General features: G+C 41.4%; 1 protein-coding gene across 1 annotated transcript in view; it reads left to right on the forward strand.

Annotated features, from left to right (window-relative positions):
- The first annotated feature begins 7982 nt into the window (after positions 1–7982).
- PTPN20 (protein tyrosine phosphatase non-receptor type 20) overlaps positions 7983–20935 on the forward strand; it is a 42391-nt gene continuing 29438 nt past the window's right edge. The window contains exons 1-2 of the mRNA XM_012932471.2: positions 7983–8181; positions 8376–8552. Of these exons, the coding sequence (XP_012787925.2) occupies positions 7983–8181; positions 8376–8552 (376 nt within the window). The remainder of the gene's footprint in view (positions 8182–8375; positions 8553–20935) is intronic.

A 20935-nucleotide genomic window follows, 5' to 3' on the forward strand; every position in this document is an offset into this window, starting at 1 on the left:
AACTGTAGGAAGGGCCGAGGAAGAGAAGGGGAGCCATCATTTTCTTAACGATCCCTTCTCTATTCCACCTGCCTTCTCCCCTCCGCTCATGAAGCAGTCTTCCAGCTATGGGGCAATCCCCCTGGCCCTTGTATCTATGGCCCTTGGGTGACAGCCTCATGTGATGCTACCCTACACTCCACAAATACGTGCAATCCCTCTATGTCTGTTCCTCTCTTTCTGACTCATTTCACTAAGCATGACACTCTCCATGTTTATCCATTTATAAGAAAATTAGAAGAAGGGAACATTTAACAGTGCAAATGAGTACATCTCATGACTGTGGCTGATGAGGGGAGGAGAAGGGTGTAAAGTTTCTTCTGTGCTTCTTTACTAAGCTCCTCTTTACATAAGGGTCGACAAAAATGCCCTACCATGACATTCGATCTCTTTGATAAGGACCAGTGAGCAATCAGCAGTTTGAACCATCCATCTCAGAATCAGTTCCACACCTGCATATTCTCAGTTGGGAATAAGTTGACACCAGTTGGGACACACTGGTCTCCTGACTGTATCAGTTGTATGTTTAGCTTTCTTTTCTCCTTCCTGCCCAGGTAAGACCCAACTGGTATAAGTGTTGGAACTTTTGTGAGTGATGGAACCAATGATTAAATTGAAGCCAATGAAATATACAGCTATCATGCCGGTAGTTCTAAAGAAGTTTCCATGAATTTTCTTTATACAAAGAAATTATGTATCTCCCCAAGTGGACAGCTTCTGAAAACCCTTTCAAAAGTTCAAGTAGTATCAGTATTCAGATGAAGACCCAGGAATCAATACTGTGGAGCAAGAGTAAAAATATGGGGGAAAACTTTGTTCTTGATGACATAATTAAGCTGTTGAATCAACTAATTTGGATCCCTGCCCTGCCGTGGGTCTTGTATATTCATGGAAATAAATATACTCATATTTTTGTAGACAAAAACCTCTCAACTTATACAAAGAGTGCTTAACTACCTTTCCATACACTCTATCCTGGAGAGTTCACATTGTCTAACACGTGAAGATAGGGACATCTTTTAGTCACAATTAAAAAAAATTGTTTCTCAGCTAGGCTTTGTTTTACAATAATTAAAACCTTTTCTTTCACCACTTTGAAATGGACCACCGGAACCTAGCTACAGCCATGCTGGAGGCTCCTCTCTACACGTTCAGACAGGCCTCATGCATGAAGGTACCGGCAGAGGAACCCAGGTGTGTTTAATCCCATCAACGGCCACCATCCAGAGAGAGACTTAAAAGCAAGCTCCCAGAAGCAATATCTTTAGCCTACTTCTCCCTCTAGGAGAAACTGGCAATCTTCTAAGAGTTTCCTGCTCACATGGGACAGCTTTGCAAGCTTCCCATGGTGTATTCATATGCAAAATCCAGTAACAAGCTGGATCTCATTCCCCTGGCCCTGGAGAGCCCCCAGTGCAACATCATTAGGAGGGCCAAGTAAGATAGACTTTTAAGGTCTCAGGGAAAGGATGAAATGAGATGTTATCGAGCCTGCCCGAGAAATTGGTGATTAATGGGATATTGTGTGATATTGTGATTATGACTTTGAAATGGAAGTCCTGTTACCTGGTAGCTGTGTTATTGATACGATTTTTTTTCTCTAAAGTTCTTGGTGAAAAGCTGAGGGCCTTAACTACTTACTACAGTCAGTAGAGTCTAGGTTGTTATTTATAAAATATCTTGGTTCAGAACTTGCCAGGTTTCAAGCTCTGTGCCAGGAACTCTGAATTTTTAACCATATTTAAACTTCACCATATCCATGTGGGGTAGGTACTATGACTGTCACACAGGTCTACAGGGGTTTAAGCACAAGTAATGCGAGCTACTTCCAGACTATGGCATTTATTTATGTATGGGGGCATTCCAGAGCCTTCTTTCTATCTGCCAGAGTGATCACATGTGAGAGATGGTGGGTGCTCCCTCAGAAAACAGTCAAACCAGGTAGTGTGGAGCAGAGCTTCATAACTAGAGATTTTTTTTTAAGGAAACAGGCCCAAAGAGAGTCAATAAATTGACTGAGATCATAAGAAAATAGTGACACTGAATAAAACCTAGAAATCCATCATGATGCCTTCCAGTGGATGTGGCAAACCATGGAGTAAAAGTGGTTTTCCAGACTGTATAAAAAAGACTTTGGGGCTGGAGCATAGCACAGCGGGCAGGGCACTTGCCTTGCACGTGGCCTACCGGGTTCGGGTTCAATTCCTAGCATCCCATATGGTCCCGCAAGCACACTGCCAGGAGTAATTCCTGAGTGCATGAGCCAGGAGTAATCCCTGGGTGTGACCCAGAAACCAAAACCAAATAACACAAACAGCTCAACTAGCAACAAATAGCTTAGTAAATCCTCAGTCAAGGATTAAAATAACCTCACTGTGAGAGATAACGGTTTTTACAAATTTCCTTTTCATGAAGTATTTTTGCCATTATTCCTTCAGCCATTTAGTTGTAACAAGTAATATAAAATTAATTATTATGTACCCTACTAAGGGAGGAGGCTTAGCGGATAGTTGGGAAAAAGGGAACAACGGTGGAGGGAACTCTGGTTTGGGGATTGGTGTTGAAACATCAAAAGCCTGTAACAACTGTATTTTGAACAACTTTGTAAACACAATTTTGTAAATTTATTTGTGTTTAAATAAACTATATAAGAAGAAAGACTGAAAAACAAACAAAAAAGGTGAAATGTGATCATGTTGTCTGAAAGGGTCTTTGAACGTGACCACTTATGGCTATCTCAGCTCACACCAAAGAAGTATCCCCTTTCAATGTGTCACTCTCGATAGCACACAGAGATAATATGCTAAGAAGCACACCAAATAATGTCCTTGTTTAGTATCCTTGAATGGTCTATCCCGTAGGAGAGTGTTCAAACTTCACAGCTAAGTATGAACTCTGAAAGTAAAACACTTTGAGATCTGCGGAAATCAATTTTCCAATTTTAATCCCACTTTCCTAAAACTCTCTCATGCAGTCATATGGTGATCCTTGAATTCCCTTGATAAACCAGGCTTTTCATAAACCTTCTTAGACTGCACTGTGTTCCACACACCCTCTCCCTTCTTCATTCAATGAATAACCACTCAGGCTTTGAGAATCCTCATCTGGGAAGTCAGCATCCCTGGGAAGTCACCTTCCCACACATAGCCTGTCAGAGTTAAAGGGTAGGTGAAGAATGGAAAATTCCTAAAACAACTATGAAAAGTGTAATTAGAATTTAACGGATTTTTCTCTTCCACATCTGTTGACCTTCCTTGGGGAGAGGAGAAAGGGTGCTTTCTCTTTGTATGTATAAGTGACATTTTAGAGGGGTCGGAGAGATGGTACAGCATGTAGGGCACTTGCCTTGCAAGCTGCTGACTTGAGTTTGGCCCCAGAACAACACAGGGTTTCCCAAGCCCCTAAGCACTGCCAGGTTTGGTCCCTGCCATACCCCCCAAAAAACCCAAAACATGGAAAAAAAATGACATTTTAGAAAAGAACATTTAAGTTTTGACATGTAGCTACTACAATTGTGTGTGTGTATGTGTGTGTGTTGGGGAGGGTTGGGTCTGTGTCACAGTGATGTAGGCAGGCAGGCAGATAGGGAAGGCCCCTCCCCCCCACAGCAGTGGTGAAAGCCTACCCTGCAGAAAACAGGAAAAAACAAGAACTAAGACCTGATAAGACCCTCACCTAGCTACAGCAACAGACCCAGAGAAGCTCCTGCAGAAACAAAAGGCCAGGAAAGGAATTTCAAAGGAGACCATCACCAACCCAACCCTGTCCCCCTTGGTGACCTCTTTAGCAATGGACTTTTACCTAGATAGAAGCCCCATCTGGGAGCAGGTTGAAAAATCCCCATAAAAGCCACCTTGAACAAAGGAAGGGTGTGCATGTGCTACCCTAGGCCTTGTGCTGTTTGCACCCATGTGGCTGAGCACATGTGTCGTCCGAACACATGTGTTGCCCGCATCTCCCCTCTTGAGATGTGTACTTTCATGCTTTCATGTCTAATACTGGGATGTGCGTAGGGGTTCTCTCTGCCCCTTGAGAAGCCCAGGTTCTCCCGAGCATGTTACTCTCTACTCTCTCCCACTTTCTCTTCCTCCTTCCCTTCAAAACCTCCAAATAAAATCTGTTTTCTTCACTGCTTGTCTACTCCTGAAATTCTTTTTTGTGAGGCCAGACAAGAACCCAGTAACCCTGGGTCCTGGGCGGCAGAGGAAGATGGGAAGTGATTCTGAGGCCAAGAATGAACCTCATATGTAGCATGACAGGCTGCACTTCAGCAAAATAAGCAGTAGGCCTACTTTTCTATTTTCCCCCAAATAATTCCCTGAAACTGTCCTTGGCTGAACCTGGAAATCCCCTAGATGCCACTAGCCAGTCCTGTGATAAATAGGGTATCTCTGAGCACAGCAGGTGGGCATGACCTATTAACTCACAGATTTGTGACTGCTTCGTCGCAATTCTTGGGAAAGCTGTCAACTTTGCTTATGTAACCATATGTGATATAATGTTCCCTGGAACTAGGGTTGGGGTCTGTGTCAAGACTCCACTGCATAGGATAAGCTTGGAGCCTAGCTCAAGCTAGCATAAAGGTTCCTTTGCTTTTGCATTCTCACTTGTGGAACTGGTCTCTCTGTGAATGAGAATCCTAGAACCCAGGTATAACAGTGACCATCTTTCTCCTCTCCACTTCACACAGCCACATAAGCTTGATGTCTGAGCAATCGAAGGGTGAGAGGTACTATACAAAACTATATAGCTATTGGGATAGAATGAGAAAGTGAGTTTATCTGGAGTAGAATTGCCAGCACGCTGGTGGGAAAGGATGTGGAAGGCCTTATAGGCAAGTGTAAGACCTGCTGGTGGGGCAGAGCCTGGTGCTATTAAAATATGCAGAGATTACATGGACCCAAACAGACAGAGAAACAGTCTCAGCTCACACATAAGGTGTATTAGAGGGAATTACCAAAAGGCACCCTCTTGTGGCCGATGGGTTACATTAAGATGGCTCTTTATCCCTTTGAGAAGTCCCTCAGAGGAGCATAAAACCAACTGTATATTTCAGCCTTCACTTAGCTTCCACTTTGTTTGGCACCTTCATTCAAGACACAAACAACAGAGACACCTTGATAGCCTTGGAATAGCCTATAGCAGACAGGAACTGAGACAAGGCTGTGTAAACAGCTCAAGGAAAACAGCACCCATCCCCTGCCCTAGGCAATAAGCTGAACCTGGAAGCTACTGGTAGGGGAATTCTCAGGGACACCGGGGATTCTCCCTAAGGGCAAACAACGCTCTCAAAAATCTGCCAAGTCTTCAGAGGGCCCAGGGTTTGATTCTAGCTCAGAGGTGTCAGATACTAAACACTAAAGATGGAGGGTAAAAGGTGGATGTTAAGCTATGTAAGGCTAGACGAGAATGAGAAACTGATGTGCCCATTCCTCAAGCCAAGCCTATTTACAGTACAAAGCTTTTCTGAGGGGGGAGGAGTGTGGAGTGTGTGTGTGAAGGGGAGTGTGGAGGGGCGGGGGAGGGGGGGGAGGGAGGAGAGAGAGAGAGAGAGAGAGAGAGAGAGAGAGAGAGAGAGAGAGAGAGAGAGAGAGAGAGAGAGAGGGAGAGAGAGAGGGGGGGGGGAGAGAGAGAGGGGGGGGGAGAGAGAGCGAGAGCGAGAGAGAGTCTCATGGTTAGATAAGACAGGGGGACCAAAATGGGATTGCTTCAGTGCTCAAAGCTATAGAATTGACAAAGATTTTTTTTTTTTTTTTTTGGCAAGGGCCGAAGGAAAAATGCATTCGAACTGCTTTGAAAAGAAATGAAGTTGTCTTCTTCAGGCACTGTCTTCTGTCTAGCTAATAAGATACGAACATCTGTATTCTCGCAAGAAAGTGCCAAGGCAGGAACCCAGATCTTTTCTTAGAATTTGGCAGCGTTTGCAAATTTCTCTCTCTCTGCCATAGCATTATTTCACTGTTAATAAGTAAGGCTGGAGGTAGAAGGCAGAGAATTTATGTATAATTTTTTTTTTTTTGGCAAGCTTTCCTACCAATTCAGTGCCTCTCCCATTAGAGCCTAAAGATTCTTTCTATTTGTGAGGTGTGTGTATAGAATGATTGAGGCTTTGCAAATGGGTGAGTACCCAACTAATGGGCCAATCAATTAATATTTATTGGCCACCTACCATGTGTAAGACTCAGAGTCTAGGCAGCTGAGAATTCACCCAAAGTATGTGCATGGCCTTATGCTCTTTAAATAAAATAGTTTTCAGCCTCCACTGGGATTTTTATTGGCATTGGACTTAGCGCAATTTATTTTTATAGTCTTTTATGTGAAGTGTCTCAAAGCTGAGCAGAGAGAAAGGAACACACAGAAAAGGCCCTACAGTTTTTCCACACTCACGGTGTTCTTCAACTCACACTAGGTGGTACTGGGTGTGAAGAACACCATCCCAAAATAAACCAGGCTGCAAAGCACAGGCCTGGACTGTAGAGGAGCTGGGAAGGAAAGAGTCATCAAAATGATTCATTTTCCCTTTTTTCCCCCTGTCACTGTCTCTTGTTCTTAGTTACCTGCTTTTCCCTGGCCTCAATTTAGGTTTAGAAAACCCTGACCATAGCCTAGACTTTGAAGACAATGAATAAATGACTCTGGTAAGAGCGGCCTATGGTGTCTGGGAGACCTTCCTGAGTTCATTCTGGTTGTCTCAAGAGCCAGACTTAGGATCCAGGGCCACGGTTGGCAGTAAATGTTTGCATTTGAAAAGAGCAGGTGAGCTCCACGTCTGCAGAAAGCAGACATCTGCCTGCTTGTCAGAGTCCAATCAAGAGATAGTCTGGCTACCCAGAGCAGGGGCTGGAGTGCAGACTGCTTGATTCTAGAATCAGCATTTATGTCTGTTGGTCACTGCTGTGTCCCTACTAGAGCATCCCCAGGGATTTGCAGTGAGGCTAAGGACAAGTGGCATGTGTGTGAAAACAGTGTCTGGGAGGCAGCAGGGAGAGGGTCAAATGGAAGGCTTACTAGCCACGCCAGAGATGGAACTTGGAGAGATGCACCAGGTGAAGCTGACCTGATGACTGGGTTGGGGAGGACCAGAATTGGGTCCGGGCTGCACTGAGCAGCCAAAGCCTGGGGTTGCATGATGGAAAACGCTATGAGATTGAGTCCTGAGGTCAAGACTAACAGGAATATTAGTGACCTGATCTTCCATACTTGCTTTTGAAATGTCTGCCTGATATCTGGTAGATATATGCATGCACATATCGGGTATGATTTGTAAAGGGTATGCTGCCTTACCCACAATGGGACACAGGATGCTACTGCAATAGTTCTGTTGCTTTGAGGGAAATAGACAGGAAGCCCACGGAGGGAGGGGAATTTAAATTTCTGAGAAAGGAAATCAGCTATTCGTACCAAGATCAATGAATGTGGGGTGAGCCAAGCCTGCATCTCCTTAAACATGCACACTCCTATGCTCCCCTTTTTACAAAAAAAGAAACTAAGACAGAAATTGAGAAGTAACTTGATTATGTTCATAAATTCTTTGGGCTCAGGCCTCTAAGCAACTTGTAATAGTGACATGTTACAAGTTTAACAGGCTGCTAAAGATAGTAAGAACCTTGCAAAGCACTAAAATTCATAGCTCTTTGTAGTTGAATAGAAAGTCAGGGACTTCAGAATTAATTCCTACCAAGTGTTCATTTAGTTTGGGTGGGAATTCTTTCTGTGTGTCCCCAGGACAACCATCTATATGGGGTCATGCTATCTACACTGTTTAAACTCATTCCTGCTGGTCATGCCTGTAAAATATTGTTATGTGTAGAGTTTCAATGTTAGAAACTGTGATAAACAAAAGAAGACTGGGCATGTGAGCTATCTCCAGGAGGATGCTGACCTTAGCACTGGTGTGGCTTACCTGGGGGCTGCTGGGCTGCAGAGGGAAGCTGAGGCTTCTGATGGAGAGTACGCATCTACACTCAGTGGCTACAAAAGAAGAAGTGGACCTCTGCACGCCTGGACAGAAGACAGCATTGGTATTCAGCTCTAGTTCAGTTCAAGGATTTGGCTCTCTCCTTGGACCAACACGGAAGGCTGTGGGCTGGCAAGGGATCCAGAACCTCCATGGTGACTCTGGACAAGATCAAATGGAGAAAGGTATGTTCACAAGATGAAACAAACAAAAATAAAACAACCCAGATCCTGGCTTCATGTATTGAAGCAAAGTGTACATCCTAAATTCTGTCTACTCTAACCACCCTTGCTGAAACCGTTTCAACTGAGCTCATATTTTGGCATAGGCAAGTAATATCTGGAATATTCTCTACTGTTCAAAGTGCCCATTCTGTCAGTTGACACCTCTCAAACCGAATCCCCGCTGGACTCCTTCGCTGCCCAGCAAGGGGGCTTAGGAGCTTATGTGAACAAGGCACTATCCCTGGAGAACACAATCCTCAGAGGTTGCGATGTGGGCACGACTCAGAGAGTCGATGACATTAGGAACGTGGTCTGGGAGAGGGCTTGTACAGGTCAGTGGACCTGCTCCCATTAAGGAATCTAAAGCAGGGTCGGCTTGGCGGTGAGTGCTGCAGCGCCTTGGAGGGCCAGCAGGACAGCTCCAGTGCGCAGGCTCACGGGCAACACGGGGATTGGACGGCACTGCGGGCCTCTGGGCTCCCACGAGAACCCAACTGGCGAGGTGGGCTGGGGGGCGGGACGGAGACGGGAGAGGGGGGCGGGGCAGTTGGGGCCAGGCTGGCTTTGCTAGGTCCAGGTAAGGAAAGATGGACAGGGGGCTGGGAGGGAATGGCTAGAGCATGCCAACTTGCGTCTGCACGGCCTTCGGGAGAGGACGATGCCACCTGCGTGCACGGGTCCAGAGAGTGGACTGTGGTCTCAGGTGGACCCTAGTGGGAGGCCTTAGGGTGGACTGGGCACAGTGAGGACAGAGTCCCCTGACTCCTGGGGAGAGACTCCGCCTGGGTCGGTGATGCCCGGCCGTGCTGTGACACGTCTCTGGTTCCTGTGCTTTGGGGACAGGAAACACGTCGGCTCTTTGAGGCGAATGCTCTTTGAAGATCATGGATAGGATCGATCAGAAGTCAAGATCAGGTACTAAGAGGTGGACTCTGCTGGCCCCAGGCTGAGAAGCCCACTCTCAGTCAGGGACTAAGTAAGGGTGGAAGGAACCTAGAGAGAAACAGGGTGTTAGTCCAGCGGCCAAGTTTGAGCACCTCTGGCGGCCAGATGCTGTCCGGGAAAATGGGAATATTGAGGGCTATATATGTATATATTTTCCTTTTGGGTCACACTCAGCGATGCACAGCGGTTACTCCTGGCTCTCCACTCAGGAATTACTCCTGGCGGTGCTCGGGGAACGGCCCATATGGGATGCTGGGAATCGAACCCGGGCTGTCCGCCTGCAAGGCAAATGCCCTGCCAGCCCCTTGAGGGATATTTTGATTTTGGAGTTTGAACGACACTGGGTGGTCTTGAGGGCTTACTCCTTGTTCTGCGCTCAGGGATCACTCTTGGTGGGTTCAGGGAACCATATGGGATAGAACCCAGGTTGGCCACGTGCGAGGCAAACACTCTCCTCACTGTACTATTGTGCCAGCCCCATGGGAATATTGATGAAGAAAGCAGGCAAACTCCTGCCTTAAAGGGGTATAGGAGAGGAGAGGAGAGGAGAGGAGAGGAGAGGAGAGGAGAGGAGAGGAGGGGAGAGGAGAGGAGGGGAGGGGAGGGGAGGGGAGGGAGAGAAATTAAAGATAATTCAGAGTTTTTGCCAACTGTAAGGGGGGCATAGTTTTCATGTTTGTAAGCAAGGAATGAGCAATTGTTTTGAATGTATAGTTTTGAGATGCCTCCTAGGTCTTCTTCCTTCTGCCCCCCCCCCAAACACTGAACCTGAATGTGTGAACATATAGTTGGAAAAAATTTATACCGTGAAACCCATACTATTATTAGCTCCCTTTAATATCCTTTTGCTGTGCTTGTATTTTCCACTTATCTGTATATCTTTTCCACCCTCTCGCGACCTATCAGCCACTTGATGTATATTTTTATTATGGTAAAATATACATAAATCACTGAATAAATTTTAAAGTTAAGGTGTCAAATAGACCATTTGGGATTTGAATGGTCTTGGGGGTTCTCAGGACTAGCTACTTGGAATCATTACCATAGGGATAGTACTTAAGAAACCATGGATATATATGCATGAGAAACTGTCATTATGAGTATTGTAAAACACAGAATCTCAATAATAATAATAATAATAATAATAATAATAATAATAATAAAGAAACCATGGCTAGAACACTCTAGGTTGAGTCTATAAATAGAGCAGGAAACCCAGCCAGAGAAGCGGTGTGTGGTCATGTATGATAGTGGTGAATACTACTGTGTGTGATGAATCTGGAAATTAGGAGGACTTCAGTTATCTTAACAATTACTTTAAAGGAGGGTGGCTTAAGATCAAGTGACTCCCCCCCTCCCAAAGATGGAGGAAACCAGAATATGTTTATATATCAATGGGACTTAACTCAGAAATGGAGAAATCATGTTAATGAGAAGGAAACAATGAGGGAGAAATCTTCAAATACTTGAGAGTTGAAGGGACCCTCAGAGCAGTTGGGTGCTTGTCTTTGGAATGAGTAGGTGTAAGGTCCACTGTGTAACTAGAGAGGAGGTGAGATGGCAGGTGTGAATATGATAAATAGGTGATAAAAGACTCTGAAGGCAGTCATTGGCCCAGAGTAAGGGCAGCAGGGGAGAGGAGAAGAGGTGTTTGACATGTGACTTAGTTCTTTTGGAGAGTGAGTGAGCTAATTGGGAAAATGGAATGGATTGCCAGAAAGTGCAGTGTGCTAACATGAAATGTGTACGTAAGAACTTAATGTGAGCTCCCCCATGGGGTTGTGAGGTTTTCTAGGGGAATGTTCAATCTTTGAAGGATGTTGTAAGGTTTAAAACATGGAAAATCTCACCAAGAATACTTTACCCAGCCAAACCCTTATTTAGATTTGAAGGAACAATGAACAACTTCACAGATAAACAACTACTCAGGCACTTCATAGACTCAAAACCATTGTTATAGAAGAGCCAAATGGGCTAGTTTAAGATAAGTATCACCTAAAGAGTTCCCTGGGGCCTCTGAGCATTGCTTGGGAGGTCCTGTAAAATAACATACAAGTTTAATTTTATAATATTTATTAAAGTTACTCTAGTATTGGTCTTTACTTCAAAAAGTGGAAGTTGAATCTTAGGTGTTCCTTTTATTTCAAAGAGATTTATTCTGATGTGAAAGAGGGTTTAGTAGTTTTAACCTCTTCAAATAACCACTTTTTGATTTTGTTGGTAATCTCTTGTTTTAGCATATTTTCTATTTTTTCTTCTTCTTAATATGTTTTGGGGTCTTTGGCAGTTCTCAGTGATCCTTGGCATTTAAGTGTTAATAATTTTTTATGTGAATTTTTTCTCCCTTAAAAAATTGGTAGAACATTGGTTTACAGGATTGAAAATATTATGTATCTTAGCGGTAAAATGTTACCACACAATGACTACATCAAAGCACCAATATCTCTTTAGTACCTGTTCTGAAGGTGGCTCCTTTCTTTCTTTCTTTCTTTTTTTTTTTTTGCTTTTTTGGGTCACACCCAGCAATGCACAGGGGTTACTCCTGGATCATGCACTCAGGAATTACTCCTGGCGGTGCTCAGGGGACCATATGGGATGCTGGGACTCGAACCCGGGTAGGCTACATGCAAGGCAAATGCCCTACCTGCTGTGCTATCACTCCAGCCCCCGTGTAATAGTTCCTTTCAACCTGTTTCTTACTCCCATTTGGTAAATACCATTCTGATGCCAGTATTTAAAGGTTTGTGTTTATTGTGTCTATTCCTTGCTCATCTGGTATTTACCTTTATTTTTCTGATTTATTTTGCTCAGCATGATTTCTTTTATTTTCATTCATGCTGCAGCAAAAGATAAAATTTTATTTTTTTCTAAAGGCTTAGTAATGCTTTATTATATATAACCATATATATGTATGTATATATACCACATCTTCAAAAATTTATTTCAAATTGTAGTTTAATGAGCTGGAGAGATAGTACAGCTGTCAGGATGCTTGTCTTGCAGTGGCCAACCTGGGTTTTATTCCTGGCATCAGGTATGGTCCTCCAAGCACCACCAGGAGTGATTCCTGAACTGAGAAACAAGAGTAAGTTCCAAGCTCCACCAGGTGTGGAAAAAAAAAAGCAGAACAGAACTCCTCCAAATCTTAATTTAGGTAACATGGTTATAGTAGAGTTAACATTTATGGTTTTGATATACAAGGTTAATACTGTATCTTTGCCACCACCAAAGATCATTCACCACTTATCTTATGCCACTTAGAGTCTTCTTCTTCCTCCATATTGATACCTCGTGCACTTCTCAGTTTTATAATCAAAGCCTAAGGGTTATCATCATTGATGCTGTCAATTCCTGTTTTTACACCACATCTTTAAAAAAAATTTTTTTTTTATTAGTGAGTCACCGTGAGGTAGTTACATACTTACAAACTTTCGTGCTTGCATTTCAGTCATACAATGAACAAGTACCCATCCTTCCACCAGCGCCAATTCTCCACCACCAAAGATCCCAGTATCCCTCCCACCATCACCCCACCCCCACCCCACCCCACCTCTGTGGCAGGGCATTCCCTTTTGTTCTTTCTTTCCTTTTGGGTATTATAGTTTGCAATAGAGGCATTGAGTGGCCATTGTACACCACATCTTATTTATCCAACCAAAATCTGTTGGATAATTTGTTTCCAGATTATGGCTGTTGGAAACAGTGCTGCAGTGAACATAGAATATATATATTCTTTCTATATATTCTATATATATTTCTTTTTGAGTTAGTGCTTTTGTGCTCTTGGTTTAGATCCATATAAGTGTAATTTCTGGTTATATGTAATGATATTTTTATTTATTTTGTTTTTTGGGGGACGCACCTGTTGGTTAGTTACTCCTGGTTCTGAACTCAAGGAGTGCTCTTGTACTCAGGGAGTGCTGGCAGTGCTCAGGAGAGCAAATAGGATTCGAGGGGTTGAATCTGATTGGCTGCTTGCAAGGCAAGTGCTCTATCCACTGTGCTATTGCTCTGGCTCCTGTAGTGATATTTTAATTAGAAATTTTTCATTAAATTAAAAAATTTAAAATGAGTACAGAGTAAGCCTGGAGGGCTTAATCCTGACACTGTACTCAGAGATCACTCCTGGTGGTGAGCAGAAGATCTTATGCAAGTATTGGGGTTTGAACCTTGGTCAACCCTGCACATGTCAAGCACTTTAACTCATGTATAATCTCTCTGGTCCCTCTATTTTACGTTTTTTGAGAAATTTATATACTGTTTTCCCTGGAAGTCAAACCAGTTTATATTAATAAGATCCCCTTTTTTTTGAAAAAAAAAAAAAAAAAGGTATCCCCTTTTTTTTTAAAAAAAAAAGGCATCCCCATTTTTTTTTTTTAAAAAAGGTATTTTAGGGGCTGGAGCGATAGCACAGTGGGTAGGGCATTTGCCTTGCACGCAGCCGACCCGGGTTCTAATCCCAGCAAATCATATGGTCCCCTGAGCACCGCTAGGAGTAACCCCTGTGCATCGCCGGGTGTGACCCAAAAACCGAAAAAAAAAAAAAAGGTATTTTAAAACCATGATTTGCAAAGTTGTTCATATGACAGTTGTTTTGGGCATTCAGTGTTCCAATACAAGTCCCACCACCACTGTGACCTTCCCTCTACAAATGTTTCCATTTTTCCCTGCCCCCAACCTCTTCCTAAGTCTGCCCCCTTAGCAGGGACAAAGTAATTTATTTCATATTGCTACAACAAAATGGTAAAGGAATTATGAAAAAATTGTTCAGTAAAAGAACATTTATGAAATTGTTATATCTCACACTGGATATTAAAGCCATTGAGGATTTACTGAGCTGATTATTGCTAGTTGAGCTGTCTGTGTTACTGTTTTTGCTTTATGCAACTTAGTGGACTTCCATGCTAATTTCCCATCTAATTTGCTGTGCTCCAACTGGAGTGACCATGTTGTGGAATTTAGAAGTGTTGTGTGGCTGCATTTATGACTGGGTGCTCCTGGGATTGTAGAATCGACCTGATTATTTGGGTTGGGGTCTCTTGAGTTTAGTTATGAAGCTGTAAATCTGGGCCATTTATATATCTGAGGCTGTGGGGGTGTGAATGTGGCTTCTGGGGCTTCTGGGAAGTACATGGGAATGGAGGAGGGAACCCAACCCACTCTGAGAAGGCCCCAGAATTTTCAGGCCGAAGATCCGTGTATCTTGAGGTTTATCATCCTGATGAACCTTCTTAACAATTAGTCATATGAAACTGTGAAGTTGGATTGTTTATCTGATGGGGGCTGTGGGGTGTGGGTGAGGCTTTTGGGGCTTTGGCAGGCTAGGGACAGAGACTGCCCTATCAATCAGCATTCCTTTTCCTCCTTATTTATACCAACACTTGTTGTGTCTGGTCTTCTTGGTATATAAGCCATTTTTGTTGATGTAAGGTGATATTTTTGTTTAGATTTTGCTGATAGTAAGTGGTGATGATGTACATTTTTTCATGTGCCTGTTGACCATCTGTATGTCTTCTCTGAGAAATGTCTGTTAAGCTCTTCTCTCCCCATTTTTTTTAAATTGATGATCCTAGTAACTGCTTTATATATCCAAAATATATATCAGATGTGTGTTGTGTAAATATCTCTCTTTTTATATTAATATATTTAGTTAGGGCTATACATTTCACTTTTAAACCCTGCTTCAGCTACTTAATATTAGTTTGACACATTGTACTTTCTTTGATTTTATTCATAATACTTATAAAATTTATTCATGTTATAATAGTTTGTAATTTTAAGTTTATTTTTTAATACATTTAGAAATATAGTTGCTTTTTGGAATATACTTTTCAATTCATCATATTAGTCTTAGTTTTCAACTATTGTTGATTTCATAACTATAGCATCATAAACATTTTAATATCTAATATTTAAGGCTGACATGGCATTAAAAAAAACTTCATCTGCTCAATTCTAAGGTCAGAAAAGAAAATTTCCCCCTACTTTTATCTGAAGAATTCAGCACAGTAAAATTGGCACAATAGCTAACATCAATTCTTTATTAAGGCCTGTAGTAAATTCCCTAATTTATTATTGATGATATAGGAAGTTAAAGTGAGATTTTCATAACAGTATTTTTAAAAGATCCAAGTGTAGATCATGAAATACAGAATCACTTTTTAAACCCCAATGTACTATTTGTTATTTATACTTATGATTTACCTGAAAACGACTTTCTTGAATAATATGGCAGTAGGGTCGCATGAGAAGAAACTGCCTGAGTCTAGTCCTAGAAGAAGAATCATATTTGCTGTATTATTTTTTGCAAAGCAGGGAGAAGAGTGATTAAGAGAGGAGATAAATATTAGATAACTGTAACATAGAAGAAGTCAGTAACAATTCCCATCATTAAGCTTGGCTTTTCACTGTGAGGCACAGCCTTTTTTAAAACATTTTTTAAAATTTTTAATTTTTTTGCTTTTTGGGTCACACCCAGCATTGCACAGGGATTACTCCCGGCGGTTCTCAGGGGGACCATGTGGGATGCTGGGAATGAACCCGGGTCGGCAACGTGCAAGGCAAACGCCCTACCTGCTGTGCTATCACTCCAGCCCGGGTACAGCCTTTTTTGCTGTGTGATCATTTGCACTTGATACATTCTTTTCTTTCTCTCTGTTCAGGAAAGGGTAAGGTAAAAGATAAGACCAACAAGGAAGAACAATTTAACCCAGAAAAAGTTGTCTTCAAGTCAGAAAAAGAATGCTTCAGCAGTGACTCCTAAGGTAAAGCTAGAAAAGAAATCTTTGATAATTGATTGTGACTAATATTCATACCCTCTACTAAACTCTCTAAGGAAAAATTGATTCTTCTTTCTCATTACCAGTCATTTTTCGGTTTTATGATATTAAGAAATGTCACTCTGATATCAAAAGAGAAATTTGAAAGAGTGGAACATTTTGCAGCAGTATAGAAAATGTCTTTGATGCTATCTTCAAGATTTCTATTTATTTTGGCCTTTATTTTACTAAAAGAGACACAAAATATGTCTCACATAAAATTTTAAACACCTTTGGAATTTTTCATTGTTAGAAATACTGTGATGCAGAGGTTCCAAATTAAGAAAAAGAAGATTATGAAAAATCTGGGCAAAAATTTTCACCTTTACAAATTACTGTGAGGGTTAGAATACAAAAAGGGAAATTAATTTTCATTTTGTGGGTGTCTTGTATTTTTTTCTTATTGATTGGAACTTTTTCAGACTTAGGTTGCTGTCCTCATACTTACTTCCTGTATAATAGAGATAAAAATTATACAGGAAGGGCAAGCACCACTCTTTCCTTTGTCTCAGTTTGGCTGTCATCCTAACCCAAGGCTAACAGTCATGCTACTGCTTTGCAAGCAACATTTAGGTTAGTTATTCTGTCGCATAAGGGTTCCGTTCTTCTGTGATGTGTTAGCTATCACATCTTCTACTTGCAAACTCTAACTCTACGTATACTTACAAAGAGCTCTTGTCTCCACTGTTAATATTTGTCACTCATCGGATTGACTTTCTACTTGAAGAAGAGGCAGTTTGGGAGTGAACAACTTCAGAGACAGTCTCAAGTAGCTCCTTTTTATCAGTGATAGTCAAACAGCCATCTGTGGACCACAGCTGGTCTGTAGGTGTAGTGTAGTTGAAAACCACTGATCTCCTGTGCTGGTTATAACTGCCTGTCTGGTTCTTGTACCAATATGCAGGACAGGTGCCGATCTACAGCTCTAAAGATGGAGTAGTGCTGCTTTATATAATCACCTGACTTTATTCTACGATTGAGAATTTTTTATGATCCGGGCTTCCCCACATCCCCAGTATTTTATGGTTTGACCTATTTAGGGTGAATTTTGATATGCATTAAAATTTCCTTTCAGAAAAGAATATCCTGGAACATTTCTGAATATGTTTTTAGGATGTGTTGTTAAATTGGCCAATTTTATAAAGATGTTCTTTTCTTACATTTCTTGAAGCAATTAATTTGGTGTTGTAGACCCTTGCTTCTTAAAATGTGGATTGCAATTCTATATGGAGTTACATAATAGAATGTGGGGGCCATTTAAATGTAAATTTCTTTATGACTTATTGTCAGTAAATATTTTATTCGTATTTTATAATTTATATATACCTATTTTATATATCTGGACTGGAGCGATAGCACAGTGGGCAGGGCATTTTTTGCATGTGGCCTACTCGGGTTTGATTCCTCTGTCCCTCTCAGAGAGCCTGGAAAGCTACCGAGACTAGCCTGCCCGCATGGCAAGCTCCCTGTGTCGTATTCTATATGTCAAAAACAGTAACAAGTCTCAATGGAGACGTTACTGTTGGCCACTTGAGCAAATTAATGAACAATGGGAGACAGTGCTACAGTGCTATTTTATATATCTATGTGATTTTACATATTTATGGGCTGCATAAAAATTTCGTAGGCAATGGAGATGAAGAGATAATAGAAGGATTAGGCAGTTACTTTGTATGTGGCATTCCTTGATTTCATTCCTAGAACCACATCTGGTCTCTTCTGCACCTCCAGGAGTGCTCCCTGAGTAAAGAGCTAGAAGCAAAACATGAGCATCACTGGGTGTGGCTCCAAAACTAATAAAAACCTCACATATTATTATAATTGTTGTTGTAGTTATTGTTTTGTTTTTTTTTTGCCACCCACAGCAGTTGGAGGTGCTTGTGGAATCATACGCGGTGTCAGGGATCCAACTGGAGCTCGCTGCATGAAAGACAGGTAAGTGCCTGATTGTACTTAATCCCTATATCATCTCTCCAAGCCCCTCTCTTCAAGTAAAAACAATTAAAATATACGGAGCAACACTAACAAAATAGAGCTGTAGCTACATAATAGCAGGTTGGACAGTCAAAACTAAAAAGCATCCAGTACTGTTCATAGGGAAAATATAAAATTAGAAGTTTATAATAGCAGTTTTAGAATATATCAGCTATTTTTATATAGAATGCATAAGTCATTAGTACTTGATAGAATTTCAAGGAACAATTGGTAAGTTCATTATGATAATGAACCTTATAAAATCATCTCTTATTAACAGTTACAGAGTATAGAAAATTAGAATATAATATACTACATGTGATGAACATATATAGAAATTGCATCCCAAAGTTAAAGATTATATTATTTTCAAACCCACATGGCTAAGTTATACAATTTTGTAATCTGTCAAACCACAATACATCTCAGTAAATGTCAAATAATCTCTGAGGTACTATAGTCCCTAAAATAAAAAACAATTCAGCTCGAAGTCAGTCACAAACAGATGAAACATACAGAATATAAAGGTACACTAAATTCATGGGTCAGAGAAAAAAATTATAATAGAAGTTTAATGTATTTATAGTAGAGAAATAAAAAGAACCCGTGGTTTATTCATTAAGCAGTAGCAAAAAATTATGGGTTGACATTTGATTAAACTATATTTTCTTGGATCTTAATATCATATTGGTGGCTAATTAAACAACATATTAAAGATAACCATAATTGAAACTTCAAAATTGATTTAACTGAATTTCAATACAAATTTCAGAGCTTGTTGTATATGTCTATGAGATTTGATCTGCTGACTTATGATCTTTTTTCAGAAAATGGAAGAGTCATGAATAGTATGACTGTGTTAGGAAAGGAAGAAAAAGAATGAGTGTGGTAGAGAGGGCGACTGGCACTGCAGGTTATCAAGATTTATTTGAAAGCTAATGGAATTAAGGAATGATGCTACAGGAAGGAAGGAAGTGGCAAATAAGAACAGTGAAACTGTTGAAAGTTTCCAGGAAAAGGTCCATGCATACATGGCAACCTTGTATGTGAATGGTTTTCTCAATCTTCAGTGCTGGCTTATTTTAATAGGAAAAAGAAAACTCTAAACTGCATACAGTACTGGTCGACAGAACCAAAATTAGAAACTGGTTTTGTGTTAGCCATTTAACACCCTGTTTCTCAGTAGAGCTGATAAAGGTGGAATATCAGTCATGTAGCCTACCAGTTATGTGGACTTGAAACTTTATGAATAGAATGATAAAAGTCTTGGTTAAAATACAGTTAGGGTGTATGTGGGAAGTCCCTTACTGCAAATTCCAGAATTTAGATTAATGTAGATTATTGTAAGAGACACAGGTTCCTGTGCAACTTGAGGCACTTAAACCTGGGTGACTGTGAACCTTGTGATCTCACTGCTTTACACCAGGGATGACTCTAAAATATTGTTAAGCTTCCTTAAGAAGTCAAGCCTAAAAGATTTGTTAAATATGCTGTGGATCCTTTTCTGGAACCTTCTGCAAAACTCAGGTGTTGGTTCTTTGGTCCCACTAAATGCGAGATCAGTGTTTTTGGTAGCTGAGCAGAGTGGATAAAGTACACTTTATACTGAAATGGATTCCAGGTGGATTAAATTCCCAAATAGTAAAAGAGAGATTTAAAGCACCTAAAAAATATATGAGAGTGAAGTTTTTTTTTTTAAAGTTTATGCTTTATGTATTATTCACAATGAAATTAGTTTGTCCACTGGAGTTTAAAATATTAGAAATTGGTCAAATTATTCTAAAATATAAATAAAATTCTCCGCCGAGATGTGATCCTGGGGGCTGCGTGTATGCAGCCTCTCTGCGGCTGCATGAGCATGATTCCAGAGGCCAGCTAAACTACTTTTGGTAGGCAGCCCCCTTGCAGAATGTCTCTAGACTGAGAACTAAGCCACGGGCCCCATGCCTGCCCAGGAGGGGAAGGAGGGGGGCGGGGGGAATAAGGGCGTGGCGACCGCCATATTATGAGGACCACAGACGAGAATTACAAGCTTGCAATGATCTAATTTCTGGAAGAAATTTCCCTGGACTTAGTTGCTAAAATACAGAAATCCAAAATCGTGCGGCCGCAATAGCGGCTGTGCGACCTCATTTCTCTTCACAGAAGATCTGACTCTAGTGGGGAACTCCTAACAATAATAGTGAGTTTTTTGTTGAAATATTGAATGTAACCAAAGTAAAAAGAAAGTAAAGTGAAATTTAGTGAAATTTATCAGTTACACAGGCGGGGGTGGGTGGGTGGGGGGATGGGAAGTATACTGGGTTTTTTTTGGTGGTGGAATATGTGCACTGGTGAAGGGATGGTTGTTTCAGCATTGTATAACTGAGACTTAAGCCTGAAAGCATTGTTATTTTCCACATGGTGATTCAATTAAAAAAAATTATCAAAAAAAAAAATAAAAGCCAACTTTCTCCACGCCAGGCTGTTTTCACTCAGGGAGCCCAGATGGGGGCGGGTGAGAGCCCTCCCTGCCCAAGGGACCCAGGCCGGGCAGTCAGCCTTCCCTATCCAACTGCCACCACGCTCCAGGCAGCTTTCCCCATGCTCAGGCCGAGCCTCACACATGAGTGAACATATTCCTGGACATATCATCAGAGAGAGAAATAAATATATATGCCTCTCAGAAAGCCCGGCAAGCTACTGAAAGTATCCTGCCTGCATGGCAGAGCCTGGCAAGCTCCCTGTGGCGTATTCGATATGCCCAAAACAGTAACAATAACAGATCTCATTCTCCTGACCCTGAAAGAAGCCTTCAGTCGTTAGGAAAGACGAGTAAGGAGAGGCTGCTAAAAATCTCAGGGCTGGGATGAATGGCAATGTTACTGGCGCCTGCTCGAGTAAATAGATGAACAACGGGATGACAGTGATACAGTGATAAGTCAACTTTGTATTCCATGCAATGCTTATTCATATTAAGCTAAAACTTAGTAGGTTAT

This window comes from Sorex araneus, chromosome 11 (genome assembly GCF_027595985.1).
Source record: "Sorex araneus isolate mSorAra2 chromosome 11, mSorAra2.pri, whole genome shotgun sequence".
NCBI classification, from domain to species: domain Eukaryota; kingdom Metazoa; phylum Chordata; class Mammalia; order Eulipotyphla; family Soricidae; genus Sorex; species Sorex araneus.